Source organism: Pollicipes pollicipes, unplaced genomic scaffold (genome assembly GCF_011947565.3).
Source record: "Pollicipes pollicipes isolate AB1234 unplaced genomic scaffold, Ppol_2.1 Scaffold_4881;HRSCAF=5763_pilon_pilon_pilon, whole genome shotgun sequence".
Taxonomy (NCBI): domain Eukaryota; kingdom Metazoa; phylum Arthropoda; class Thecostraca; order Pollicipedomorpha; family Pollicipedidae; genus Pollicipes; species Pollicipes pollicipes.
Window position 1 is genome coordinate 35066573 of NW_023596576.1, and position 13914 is coordinate 35080486.

Below are 13914 nucleotides of genomic sequence, written 5' to 3' on the forward strand. Positions count from 1 at the left end.
CGGTGAAGATTTGCCTGACACTAAGGTCAATCCTTTCAGTGTCACCTTGCATGCCCCGCCTCCCTTCATCTCCTTCCACCATTTGGTCTTCAGCGCGTGCAATGTGCCGTTTTCTTGCAGAATCAGGATGGCGTTGCTGATCGTTGAAGTGTATGGAGAACCTGGAAGAACAAAGTACAGTATTGTACACGCCTGGAACGCGGCAAACTTAAGCCTTACATTATACATGGATGCATATTTGACAAATGACTGCATTCAACGAGAAAAAACAACTCCCACAGCCTCGCCCCGCTCAACGCCGCCCGTCCCACGACCCCGCTTTCCGCCCGTTCCGTCCCGTCCCGTCCCGTCCTGTCCCGTCCCGTCCCGTCCCGTAACGTCCCGTCCCGTCCCGTCCCGTCCCGTCCCGTCCCGGCCGTACCGGGCGGCAGGGCGATGCCGTAGCTCTTGGTGTCGAGCAGGCCGCCGACCTGGACCAGGTCACAGTCGCGCTCCACCACGTACTCCAGCTGCGGAGACTCCATGAGGTAGGCGTAGCGGCCCTGCGAGCTCCGCACGCGCTCCACACCTTCTGACGCCTTCTTGATGAAGACGGACGGCCTCGCCGACTTCATGAACGACCACATGCGCTGGTACGAGGCGATCTTGGAGTCCCTGTGACCGGAAGAGGGCAGAGGCTGAGCCACTCTGGTGGCCCGCGGTACCAGATCTGTACTTGACTTCTGATGAAGCAAAACACAAGTCAATCGGCTCCGGGCTCAACCAAAGTTTCGTGGAATCAGGGTCAACTGATTCCTGTAAAATTAATGAGCCTTGGCTTGACTCCATCGAACTTAAACCTGTACTTAAAAATTGACTCGTGCCTGATTCTGATGGAGTGGAACGAGCCCAAGTATGTCTAGCACCAGTAAACCAAAATGGTGGTATCTGGGAGTTCGCAGACCTGCGGATATTGATGGCTGATACAGTGTGGTCGCTTGAGTTTTCTATGAAGAAAAATGCTTGCTGGCAGCTCTAACAGGAGCTGAATTTTTTTCACGTTTTTTCAATTTTTTTCAATTCAATTCAATTCAAAATTTCACGTTTTTCTCCTTGCCTGCAAGCAGCCTCCGTGTCTGAAGGGTTCACTGTCAGGCACGCGAGACACTGTGAGGACAGCTTTGGTCAAACAGCCACCCATGAGTGGCTGTTTGACCAAAACTGTCCTCACTGATTCAAAAAAGGCAATGCCCCGCACCCCTGGCCGCCACTCACCTGAAGAAGTTTTTGGTGGAGCCGGACTCGAGTGCGCCGTACTTGATCTCAGTCTGCTTGGCCAGGTCTTCAGCACTCTCGATCGGCGACACCATCCGCTCCACGGTCAGGAAGGCCGCCAGGTTCGCCGTGTACGATGAGATCTGCGGGCCGATCCCGACGCCGCAGGCGCCACGTTTATGTTCGGCGACGCAATTCGCGCAGGACGCAGCTCAAATGGCAAGGTTGGGAGGACGTGCGGGAGCTGCAGTTGGAATGGTCATGACTAGGGTCCGCATTTGGCCTACAGCGCGCGTTCAACCGTGAGTTGGACGATAAAAATACATTCATTGGAAGCGCATCAGTGAGAGCGTCATCATAATGTATCATTCACTGAATGCATCGTCCGGACGTCTGCAACGTTGATATCCAACTTTTTCTGACACCCCGTGGCGGGGGGTGGGGGCATCGGACTCTCTTATCCTCTACCTCCCTTCATCTCGCATCCTCACGACACCCCGCTTGTCCGTGGCAGGCTGCACGCGTTAGCCATGGGTGGGCCGAGAGGCCCCCTGGAGGGCACACCCACCGGGTGCCTAGCGCACACCCCGCATGTTATCCCTGCGCAAGATAAGGCTCGGCGGTTGACCCCCCATCCCTCAGGCGCATGTAGTTCTGCCCCACCGTTATCCATTCTCCTTCATCCCATAACCCTGAAATGATAATTTCTGGTCGGATGGGCTCTCTCTTCCAAACAACGAGCCTCGTGGCGGGGCATCTATCTTGGCATCTCGTCTGCCAATACGACCTTCTCGGCCGGCGGTGAGATCACGTGGCTACAACGTCTGCACATGGCACTACATAGCCCGATGATATAAACATGCAAGGACAATATGACGGTGCTTTAGGATGGCCATGACTGGGATGGTAGGTGGACCCGCTCAGACAGGAATGTTTGAACCCAGAAGACATTCTGGATTTAAGCCCGGACTAAAAGTGGATTAGTGCGGATAGTTGAGACGATGTGAGGGAGGTAAAAAACTCAGTGTATGCATGTTATTGCATCAATAAGTATGCAATAGACGCATTACAGGTTACTTATGTATACCAGCCAGTAGAGCAGAATTATTGAGCTTGTGACGACAAGCACCGCCCATACGTCAAATAAATTTGAACTATGCAAATGTAACGGCTAAATGAAAGGCATGGCAGCAGAAATTATGGCCACGTATACAGAATGGAATAGTCTTGGGCAGCGGAAGAATATAACTCATAGTATTCCCAGCCGAGCCGAGCCCGACCCGACGCGGTTTAACTATTTCTGTTCAACTTTAACCATCAGGTCAAGTCACCAGGATTGCGTCAACACACCCAAATACACAGATAACAATATGAACATTGTTGGTACATCATAGAATATTACATCATCGATCGACGATGATTACGTCGACCTCCTCCAACCTCCATCGACGATGATAACATAAGTGATTGCGCGCACATTCGTTAAACAAAAGAAAAATGAGCAACGAGCCATATGCGTGAGTGGAATTCCTTGCATGAGTCGTTGGGCTGATAGAAAAGGGAGACTAGACGCACTGTAATGCAATAACTGCATACATTTAATAGTCTGTCTGTTTTGGACGTTTTGACGCAGCCCTGTCAAACTTACTTGATGGTTGAAGTTTAATAGTTTTATGTGGCCCTAATATTTGATGATTAACTATTTTGTGATGTAGGTAAGTGGGATTCTTAAAGAAATTCAATACGTAAACACTCTTGCTATTTTTGTTTTATAAGATATTACAGTTGATGCCCCTCTTTCAATTTGTACATGTCTGCTAACACCTCAGCATAGACGTTGCCTATCTAGTGGCATTAGGTATCTAGTTGCCTATTGCCTATCTAGTGGCATCGGCGGATATGACACTCGGGTCGCTTTTTCAGGATGCCGGTCATCGGTTCTGCAAAAATATTTTACCGTCCCTCTGTGGTATTGCTATTGACTCTGCGCGGGAAAAGCTTTGCTTGCACAGGCATCCGTCTATAGATCATCTGGTCATGTAATACAAACAGTATAATAATACCGAACAAGAGTACCCCAGAACTGGACTCATACGGATATCTTTTCTCATAGAATGTCGATTTAACGACCAATATTTGACACCAAATACGAATGGACTGCAAAGTGTCCCATGTAGGTTAAAAAAGCTATAAAGAATATTGGCTTTAACAAAACAAAAAATCGAATCGAAGCCCCGGCAGCCCGGCAAAGCTCTTTTTCTCTTTGCCGAAACTGATGCAACATAACGCTATGACCTAACGAACGTAACAAATAATCATGTAAGGAATTATATATTATCATGTGTATGCATATATTGTTATTGTACTGTCGTTGTCATAATATTTTGCGGATGCGCCGTCCAGTGCTGGTGATGACCGAAATGATTTCCTGCCGACATAGCGCAATCTAATTGAATTTTATATGATCAGATGCAGCGATATACATGTTTCAGCACCACACGCTCCATGAAAATACGTGGTGCAATGAGACGTGCGTTTTCATATGTGAGCATGAAAAACTACCATGCTGTTGTCCAGGTTTTACGAATCAGTGTGTCCTGAAATGTGAATCTTTGACAGAAAAAAATCAAGAGCTTCCATTTGTCTTTCATTACACGTGAAAAACAGGTCACTTTCCAAAACCAGGGCTATTTTATCATTTCATTGTTGTATAACGGCTTGCAATATTGAGCGAGTTACACCCACATGCGTTGCAAGCGTGAGCAAATGCCCATTCCGATGGTTTAATTTCTTAAACAGTTCACAAGGCACAAGTGGAATTATGCGAAGCACTCAATGCTCACAATGCTGTAACACTCAATATGGAGCATTATACCTTTTGGGTAGTTTGCTTCCCTCCCCAAGTCGTCCTGCACCATCCCCTATGATTCTTGAAATCTTTCGAGAACAGCCGCCTGGGTTATGTAACATCCTAAGGTAAGTGAAAATGACACATACTCGAGCAAAGACCTAAGATTTTGGAAACAGAGGCGCAATCCAGCGTGCACAATGAAAGTGATCAATAAGCTAATCAATCGATGATGGTAGCTAGAGGACTTGTTCCCTTTACACCCATTGTTGCTGACCCTCTCACCTTCCTTTTTCTCACCCTTTGATGCGCTCTGTCCTTGCGTAGTCTCAGCATCAATCGTAGCATCATTTTCCAAGAAAATAAGTTCATTCATCAGTTGGTGACGCAGAAAGAAAGCTCACGTGACATGTCAGGTCTTAGGATCATGTGATGTTGCCAAGATGTGTTTACCGAGCTACGAAGAAGCGGAAAGTAACGTAACTTTCCACCTATAAAGCACAAAACGGGAGTTAAATTTGAATGGAGCGATAGTAAGTCAACATCAATGCACGCATCAGCACACCTCACAGTCTATACGCAAATCATATAGCAGTTGTCCTTGCCGCCTGATCGTGCTGATGCTACACGGCATTCTGCAAAGGTCAGCTTATGCCCTTTCGCAAAGCTTATCTCACGGCTCTCTGTCATGTTGTAGATCATTTATTGCCGCCGCCACGGCGGCCTCTCAGGTCTCCTTCTTGTTGTCTTAGCGCCTTCGCCTTTTTGTACAGCACCCTATGAACCTGCCTAGCTGCTGTTGCCACGATAGAGGTGGCCCCCATCAAATATACAGCTTTTTCCCAGCTACAAGCGTTTGTTCTGACGCTTTGATTCATCTTTGGGCAACAACTTTGCAGCAACTTGTTGCTGAGGATGCATAAACGTTGGAAGTTCTAGGGCAGAATTGGTCTGGGACTACGGAGAGGTCTATTTTGATTGTGCACAGTCCGTTTTGTGGTCCGTGGCGTAATGGCTCCGTATATTTCAGGATCAAATTTCTGAGTCCCTGATTCCTGGTGATCCATGGTCAAAAATCGTCAGAAATGCGTTTTAAAGGGACTTTTCCACATTTATTTGTTTGGAATTGAATAAGCTATTATCAAGATAACTCCTTGCAATTCACACTTATGTCCATATAGCTGTAAATTCACATTCAGGTGCTTCTGAGCTAGGCGAACGCACCCTTTTACAGGCTATTTCGCACCACCTAATTTGAAGCTAACCGGAGATGCATGACGCAATAGAAAAGTAACCCGAATCCCGCCTGGCCTTGTGGCCATGTTGCGTTCAAGGGCAATGCAGATAGGACTATCGAGTTATTCATGTTTGAAGCGCGTTGGTGCAAATCATGGCATCAGCGGACAGTAGTTGGCTTTCAACCAGCATAATGCGATAACTGCAAATTTCATACACAAAACGCGTTTTGTGATGTAGATATTTGGACAGTGTTACTGGGTATGACAGAAATGAGACTGAGAATCGAATCACTTAAATGTCGTAGCCGAGAGTGCTAATGCAAGCAAACATTATACTAAAATCACTAGGAAATGTACAAGAGAGCCACGAGAAAGGGCCAAAACACGAACACATATGAAGTAAACCCAAAGTAAGCTGAGACGCGGGCTGAAGAAACAAATGTCTGTGGAGTTCCTTTTTACTGGAGGGTTCCGTTTTATACTATAAGCTTATTCAAATATTAATACACGCGGTTCAGCCATTGAATGTCAAGGACATTGAATAAACACAACAAATTCCCTGTGATAGTGTTAAGTGCATACTTAAACTGTGTAAAAACACTTAAGACAGCTTTTTAAAACCTTTCAGCGGATTAATCCGTCGTGAAAACGGCTATTATCAATCTCAAAATGGCACAAGTGAAATGTAAGCCCTGGCTGCATTCTAAACGTAGTAGTTGAAGTTTTAAAGCTTTCAGAAGTGTTTATTTTATATCCATCATCATTTTTGTTTACCCATTAAGCACCACCCTATATTAATTGCAAGGCCGACGCCGCGCAGTCTGTGGAGACTGCAACGCCTGACGTCGTTTTTCGCTTTTCAGGCTCACGCGTGTTTTAAACTATGTTGCATGATTTTCCCACTCATCGATTCTGACTGAATGTTGAATGTTTCCACACAATCATGTATGTCATTGTAATGCAAATTTGTCACCCCATTTCTATCTACAATCTACCTACACGGATTCGACAACATAAATGTAAAATCCGCAGAAAAAATAGCGAAATCTCTGAGCTCTACCGGCGTAAAAAGTGCCCGCTGAACAGCCGTTAGGTTAAATGGGTCGGTAGATTTTTCCATGTAGTTATTTAACGTCCACTATTTTCAGCTTATAGCCTCAAAATACAAACAGGACAATCTTGTCTTACGGGAGCCCCTGGCCTTTGTTCCGTTAAATAAGGTAAGAAGAAAATTGACAAAAATACCAATTGTATCCTGAAACAAGGTGAGTCATATCCGATAATTTTTTTGGGCGGGGGGGGGGCTTTCACCATCCGGTGGCACCTTGTCGACATCAGGCCCCCCCCCCCCCCCTCCCTTACCAAGGCTCTGGCTGCGTCCCTGTCGGTAAACTTCCATACTATTCAACACTATTTTGATAGGCTATAGAGTAATCAACGTTCATGCCAATTCCATTTTCCAACTTGATCCAGTCATTTGTTCCAAATTTAAGAAGATTGAGCTGTAAGTAGCAAGGTGATATGTATTGATATCGATGGAACCGCCGGTCTGAGGGATCGTGTTGGCACAGGCGATGCCAAAATGCCAATTGCCGACCCCTCCGTGGGTTGTCAGAAACAGTTTTATACCGCTATTGTGGACACCCGAACCTTCCAGTGATTGAGAGATGCATGAAACTAGCGCTCTCACTACTGCGCTTCCAATGCATGTTGAGTTATTGCCCGATTCGCAGTCTAACGCACGGTAGAGGCCGACATGTTTCGGATTTTACTCATGACCATTTCAACTGCAGCTCCTCGTACCAAATGCTAAGAGGCGTGTAGTCCATTCTTAAGTTGCGCATATCATTTTACATTACGTCAACTCGGCTGAGCTTACCATAATCAGTGTGAAAAACCACCACAGGCCGGCGATCATTCTTGTCGAGAGTGCCCTGTAACCAGCGGATTACACCGGATTATCTCCGTGACATGTCACGACCTCGGGTTACATCGGAAAACGTGCTGCGCTTTGATGCGTACGTTTTTAGAGGAAGTTACTCAACCTATATCAGCTGTCAATAATTCCGTGAACAGGATGACTCCTAAATCAGTCACAAATGTGGAAGAATGGGATTAAAAGCTAGTTTTATTTTATTCTAACCATATCGTCACTAGAATACGCTTCTAAAATCTGGCAGGGCAAAGTCCTTCTCTGTTTCACATAAATGGCCAGAGCACAGACGTCCGTTGCTTGCTCCGCTCCCAGTTACCCCGTCGTCAGTGACCGAGGCGCCGCCTGGTGAGCGGGATCCTCACTTTGGAGCGATGTCGGAGCCCTGCTGCATCAGCGAGCCGATGGTGAACCAGAGCGAGTTGGGCAGGCTGAACTGGTTCTCAAGCACGTCTGGCTCCTCCCGGCACGGATGCGGGTTGTCCCACTCGTACGGACTGAACCTGAAAGGATGCGGGTTGTCCCACTCGTACGGACTGAACCTGAAAGCGGCCGCGCCTCCTGCAGTCTACGGAGGGGCTGAGGCGCCTCTGCAAAACTGGCGAGCTGACTGCGCACTGCATGCTAGCCTAGGCTACCAATGATGTCAGGTTTTCACGATCGGAGATGATTTCACCTAATTTGGGCATGTCTTCTGATGAACACGACTCACAACCGACAGCACACATTCCGTCTGGGGTTGGAAGGTTCAATATTACGCTTTGGCGGTGCCGACTGTCCAATGTTGTCCCGCCGAGCCTGACAGCGCGACCGACCTGGCCAGGATGAAGAGCAGCACGGACACGCCCAGGTAGGTGGCCGCCATGTAGAGCCACACCTCCAGCGACAGCGGCGCCAGGAAGGAGAACAGCTGCAGACACATGGTGCGCCGTCACACTTCAGCTCCCCTCATTCTCGCTTCATCCTACATCCTGGCGACGCCCCGTTTATCCGGGACGGCTGTATAAGCCGAGCCTTCAAATCTTCCCAGCGCCTGGCACATATCCCATTCAGGGTTCACTGTGCGGGCGAAGTCTCAGTGGAGAGCCGACAGGTGCATGCAGTTTTGCCCCACCATTATCCATCCACTTTTTCAGAAACTATGACATTGTCATTATTGGCCGAAATGGCTCTAATACGAGCCAAATCCCATAGGGCTGCGACAGGAACAGTTGGTACGCTTACATTTTTCGGTATTCAGACGAGCACTTTTCGTTTCTTTCATTTCATTCACCAAAGCTGTTTAACCAGCGTTTGAAGACAATATCTGAAGCAAGAAGAAAGAAAAGAAAAAGACAAAGGGAAAGAAAAGAAACAAGCAACGTCTGAAGACAATATCTGAAGCAAGAAACAGCCAAGTTTGGACCCGACATCCCATTGGCTGACAGGAATGCTCACCGTTGTGACATATGCGTGTGAACATGGGTTTCGGGACGGCTCGAAATGACCCTAAACATGTGTCAGTTTTGATCCCACCCAGGGTTTTCGAGGCTTCCGCTTAAGCCGGAAACAGAGTTTCCCGTCAACTTTAAAGGTTTTATATCAGTTGAACCATACAGCTGGCAGCGGTTGGAACACTGAACAACGTTGAACGCCTCGATAGGAGTTTCAAACCTGCTGGTTTGAGAAACTTATGTACATTCTAAGTGCCTGCAATAAAATTTATTCGCATCTCCCCCTCTTTGTCCACGGGGTAAAATGAACATTGGTGCGTGAAAGGTAACTCGAGACCAATGTCCAGCATGGAACGGTCTCAATTAAGCGGAGCAAAGAGCGGGTCGCACGGGTGTCCACATATGCTGCCGTGCACTTACCTTGCGCGAGGAACAAAACAGTGGGCATGCTTTTCGGCGCTACGTGGTCCGGTGTGGAATATAATTAAGTATATGTTTACTGTCATCTGTAGATTTCAACAGGAAACTCCATGCTCCAGGCAGCCGATTCAACATTGTGGTCTGTGTTATGCCATGAACTGACATTTATTTCCGATACATTTGTTAAACCATGACCGCCAGTAAAGCAAAGCAATTATTTCACGAGTCATCCAGGTAGAGAAATATGTGCTTAGTATGCTAGGCGTCTGCTGAGCGCTATAAACTCCAGAGTGAAATAAGATTGCATTACCTGAGGCGGTTCCTTTTTAGGCTTCGAATACAGGATTCCAATGCCTGAAACAAACGTGAATATTACTGTTGTCAGCTTACTAGAGCACCTCATTAGATGGTGAGCCGTGGGAGTTTGAGAGGATTCGTTTTAAATACTGGGCTCGCGACGTTTTTATTAACGGCCTTTGGACCTGTTTTTGGAATGATGGATGACTGAACACCGGAGCACACCATAGGTTGGAGCAATCCACGAATTGTAAATCAATCCACGGGTCGGATAGGGCCGCATCAGAAACTTCCACCAAAATATGGATTAGGACCTGGCCGGATTTCAAAATCTGCCAGTCCACGTAGATTGAACGGGTTGAAAACTTATCGACTGGAAATTAGCATTGAAATGGCCGTGAAATGCTGAATTAAGACATCAACCCGGAAAAGAAAATGTAAACCGACACACTACAGCAGCTTCAACTAAAAGCAATGCACAAACGGGTACAAAATACGTAACTCAGCCACCTATTTCACAAAAAAATTATGATGAACACATCGTCAGCTTGATATGAATGAGTGACCCTCATGCATGCTGCTGTGGAAAACTTGATCTCTCACTACGATGAAACCAGGGATGCGGCTTGTGGGTTCCAACGAATCTTTTTGTCAAACCAGACACAATCTTTCTTTCCAGTGCACTCAGCGCCTCGGTCTGATCTTGCTCACCAGCGCACGTTTAATCCACCCACTGTCTTCCGACGACACTCCCGCGCTCAGGCGTCCGGTTCTGGGCGCCGCGCTCATAACAGCAAACGCCTTTCCTGGCGGGTCGACGGCCAAACAAAACAGAAAAAACGGAAAAAGGGCGGAAAATTAACTCATCACGCGATGATTTAACGCTCTAGATTGCACGCTAAAACTGATATGAAAATATGGGAAGTTGTACTAACATATACGAGCAAATATAGCGCACATTTTTCATATCTTAGGTACAAAATAGCATAGATACCTTGCGGAATGTTATGCGAGTAGCAGTGACCATGAGATGTACCACGAGAGATAACTCCAAGTTATACCTACCGAGATTCATCCAGGGCATTGTAAAATCCAGCACTTGTTCGCGTTCATAGGTAATTGTCAGGTCAGTTACAGCCATGTCAGCTTTCTGAAACAAATACACTTATTCTTAGTTCTTACGACAAGCCGATAACGGTTTGTGGCAATAAGTTACTGAGGCAAATGGAACCAAACAGTTCATTGGCGTAGCATTAGTATCTCCCCACAGACAGACAAGATAGTTTGGCGACATTAACATCAACATACCTGATACAGAAACACATGATTACGCTCAAAGCCTCACGAGCGTTTTCTCCGGGCCCGCCCCATGACCTTTCGTTAATGGCGCTGCATTCATCAGGGCCGAACATTCCTCCCGCAAAGAGAACACTTTGCGCAGCTCCTACGAGGGTCTCCTCTGCCGGTAGCACGAGCACGCGGCAGCGCTTACCTGGTCCATGAGCTCCTTGACCATGCCGCTGGCCTCGCCGGTGATGGGATCGATGCCGCCATAGCTGCCGCCCTCCACAAACTGCACGTAAAACTCGCGCAGTCGCGCGATCTCGTTCACGAGGTCAATACAGAAGCCCTCGAAGCGGGCGTTGCCGGTCAGCGTGGTGTCCGATTCGTTCACTAGCATCGCGTACGGCTCGTTCTGAGGCAGGGGCGCGGGTGGCCAAGTGGACAAGGTGTCAGAATTTGGATCAAAGGATGTGTGTTCGGTCGTGGCCCCGGCAGGCAAGAACTTCCATCGTCCCGTATTTGAACATAGGCAGAAGGTATAATGCAACTCAGCATTGAATGTGTCGATAAATAGCCTGACACCTGGTCTTTTAAGGCGACGGCGGTTTGAAGTGCCTATTGGGCTCGATGACCGCTCATGCAATCACATCGACACACTGATGGCATTGAATACCGAAGCGCTTGGCTACGTACCAAAAGAGGAGACGTGATGCGTTTGCAGTTGCATACGCTTGTTCGGAAGCAACAAATAGGAGGTTTTATGAGCATTAACAAAACAAAACTGCTACGTTAGGCGCGTGGAAACTGACTGAATGCTATGTTTCTGGTCTAAGTCGATACACAGATGGGTTCTGTACTCAAAGAGACAACAAGTGTGCCGAACATGGAACAAACTTGCATTCATTTGCCTGGCTTGACAGGCGTCGACATCCGGTGATTTTACTTGGATTTACTTGAATAGATTTATTTTGGTATCACATCTGATTAACATATTGTTGCAGAAATTAGCGTCGCAGCAGCAAATATTTTTGGGTCTGTTAAACTAGCAACGCCGTTCTCGCAATGCCCGCTCATTACACAGAACTACGTCAAATATGGAGTGGCCATCGATTCATAATCAAAGCCATATAGCCAGCCTTACCACGGTAGTCATGACGACCAGCGTCTTATGGCGCAGGCTTTGTTCGATTTCCTGCATCTTGTCACCGTAGTTGCGGGTGTAGTTGGCGCCTTGGTCAGGTGACCACGTGCCCACGCGGGTCAGCCCGTCCTTTGAGAGCTCGGTGATGGCCAGCGTGACCTCGGTGCGAAAGCCCTCCCCGTCAAACTGAACGGGTCCGGACAAGCCAGGCAGACGCACCTGCAGCAGGACAGAGGAACGGCACACACCCTCCTGTAAAAATTGGATAAATTCGACTGAGCTGGCAGCCACGCCTCGCCCATTGTGGATGAGTTACATATCGTTTTGTTTGGTGCATATGCAGTGAATATCTCTAAACAGATCAAGGTTCGCACTCAGTAAAATATCACCGGGTTTTCAGTGAGCCTGTCAGCTGACGCCAGCTCATGCAAATTAAGGAAGTCTGCGGGTATGATGATTGTACAAATTTTTGAATCCCTCAGAGCAAATCAACGTCGCTCATCTCAACATGCAAGGACTGCACGACCAACAAACATGAAGATGAGAGGAGGGAGAGAGAGAAGAGACACAAAGTGAAAGTGGAGTGGCCCAAGGACCACCCGGAAGCCAGGGCAGGGGAGGCAAAGACCGAGGGTGAAGAGAACACTTACCAACTTCATAAAGTTGAGGAGTGAGCTGCCCTGGGACCATCCGCGTTCGGTGCCGCAGCTCAGCGACTGCGTGTGCAGAGACCGGCCGAACTGGTGGAGGGCTCGGGCAAACACCAGCACTGCATCATGGATCAGCGCCACCTCCGTCTAGAGTTACCAGAATGAAGTCAGACCACCCTAAATCAGAGGCTTCTGGGAGCTGGACAGCGGCATGATCTCCTCAGCAGAAGCGTAACTGCGCACGAGAAGTGTCGGTATCGACTGGTGGCATCAGAAGTCAGAAGAATATCAATATAATCATCATCACTCTTATAAGCTGGGAAAATGAGAGTGGGTTGACGCATCTCATTTTCACATGACTTGGGGGCGATTTACTCTAAACGCATGCCATAAATAGCAGTCTTCAACCCCTCAGCGTACCCACAGCATCACCCCTATCTTTCATTGTACCTCAGGCTGCGTAAGCGAATTCGTGTTGGATGTGCGCGACAAATAGGATTTTGCATATCTCTGTGCACACTTGCAATTGACGGAAATGTATACAAGTCCTCGGTGGCACACTGTTAGCTAGGCAGGAACAGATTGGACCCCTCCCCTGCTTATATAAAGAACAACTAAGCCGAATCGAAAACACAGATCGTTAGGCAATCGATGGCGCCGTGGTACACGGTCTCAGACCACACGACAAACTCCACGAGCTCTCCAAACTGTGGCCGCCCGTCACAGCGCCACTGCAGCAGACATGAGCCCTGCCGCCCGCTGCCGCTGGTGTGGGACCACCTAGGCAAGGGCAACATGCGCAGGGACGCGTTTCAAGACCAGTTTAGTCATTGTTAAAGATAATTGGTTCAGCCCAGGTACAGGCATTCTGCAAAGGCTTAGTTAGAACGTTCTGTTCCTGTTGTCATAGGTTTAAGCCAAGGTTAAAAATGATAAGCGCACTTTTAAGCAATTTTTTGTTATTTGATTTAAGCAATTTTTTGTTATTTATTTGATTTCTCTGTGCAAAGTTAAAACAACACGTCAACAGAACATATGAGCACGTGTTACGTCAACATATGTCATGTACCTGAGTATATTTTACTTATTTGCCTATGACTATACCGTTTTGTAAAAAGCTGGCAAACATGGCGTCACTCCGTCGTCACGCACGTTTAATCTATTATGACCTCAAAGCCGAATTTTGTCACCAGGCATAGAATTGATCCATGACCACTGGTATATTGTCGCACCAATATACCAGTGTGTTTTTTAAATATCGCGAGCATTCGACAAGGGGGCAGACCCCCCTCTTGGTCAATGCTGGGCTAAGGTCTTACGATGGAACCGGGCTTATATGAATGCCATACCGTATGGTAAAAGGTATGTGAAGCGCGTATGCCGCCAGACATTTTACGTCTGCGTGTTAAGCATTCC

At 47.5% G+C, this 13914-nt stretch overlaps 1 protein-coding gene across 1 annotated transcript in view; it reads right to left on the minus strand.

Moving 5' to 3' along the window:
- The window catches only part of LOC119100300 (glutamate receptor ionotropic, kainate 2-like), a 38034-nt gene that overhangs the window by 4289 nt on the left and 19831 nt on the right, over positions 1–13914 (minus strand). Inside the window, exons 7-17 of the mRNA XM_037223406.1 lie at positions 12499–12645; positions 11849–12067; positions 10916–11119; positions 10489–10573; positions 9437–9480; positions 8089–8183; positions 7639–7776; positions 7220–7274; positions 1255–1397; positions 422–654; positions 46–161 (exon numbers count right to left, since the gene is read on the minus strand). Of these exons, the coding sequence (XP_037079301.1) occupies positions 46–161; positions 422–654; positions 1255–1397; positions 7220–7274; positions 7639–7776; positions 8089–8183; positions 9437–9480; positions 10489–10573; positions 10916–11119; positions 11849–12067; positions 12499–12645 (1479 nt within the window). The remainder of the gene's footprint in view (positions 1–45; positions 162–421; positions 655–1254; positions 1398–7219; positions 7275–7638; positions 7777–8088; positions 8184–9436; positions 9481–10488; positions 10574–10915; positions 11120–11848; positions 12068–12498; positions 12646–13914) is intronic.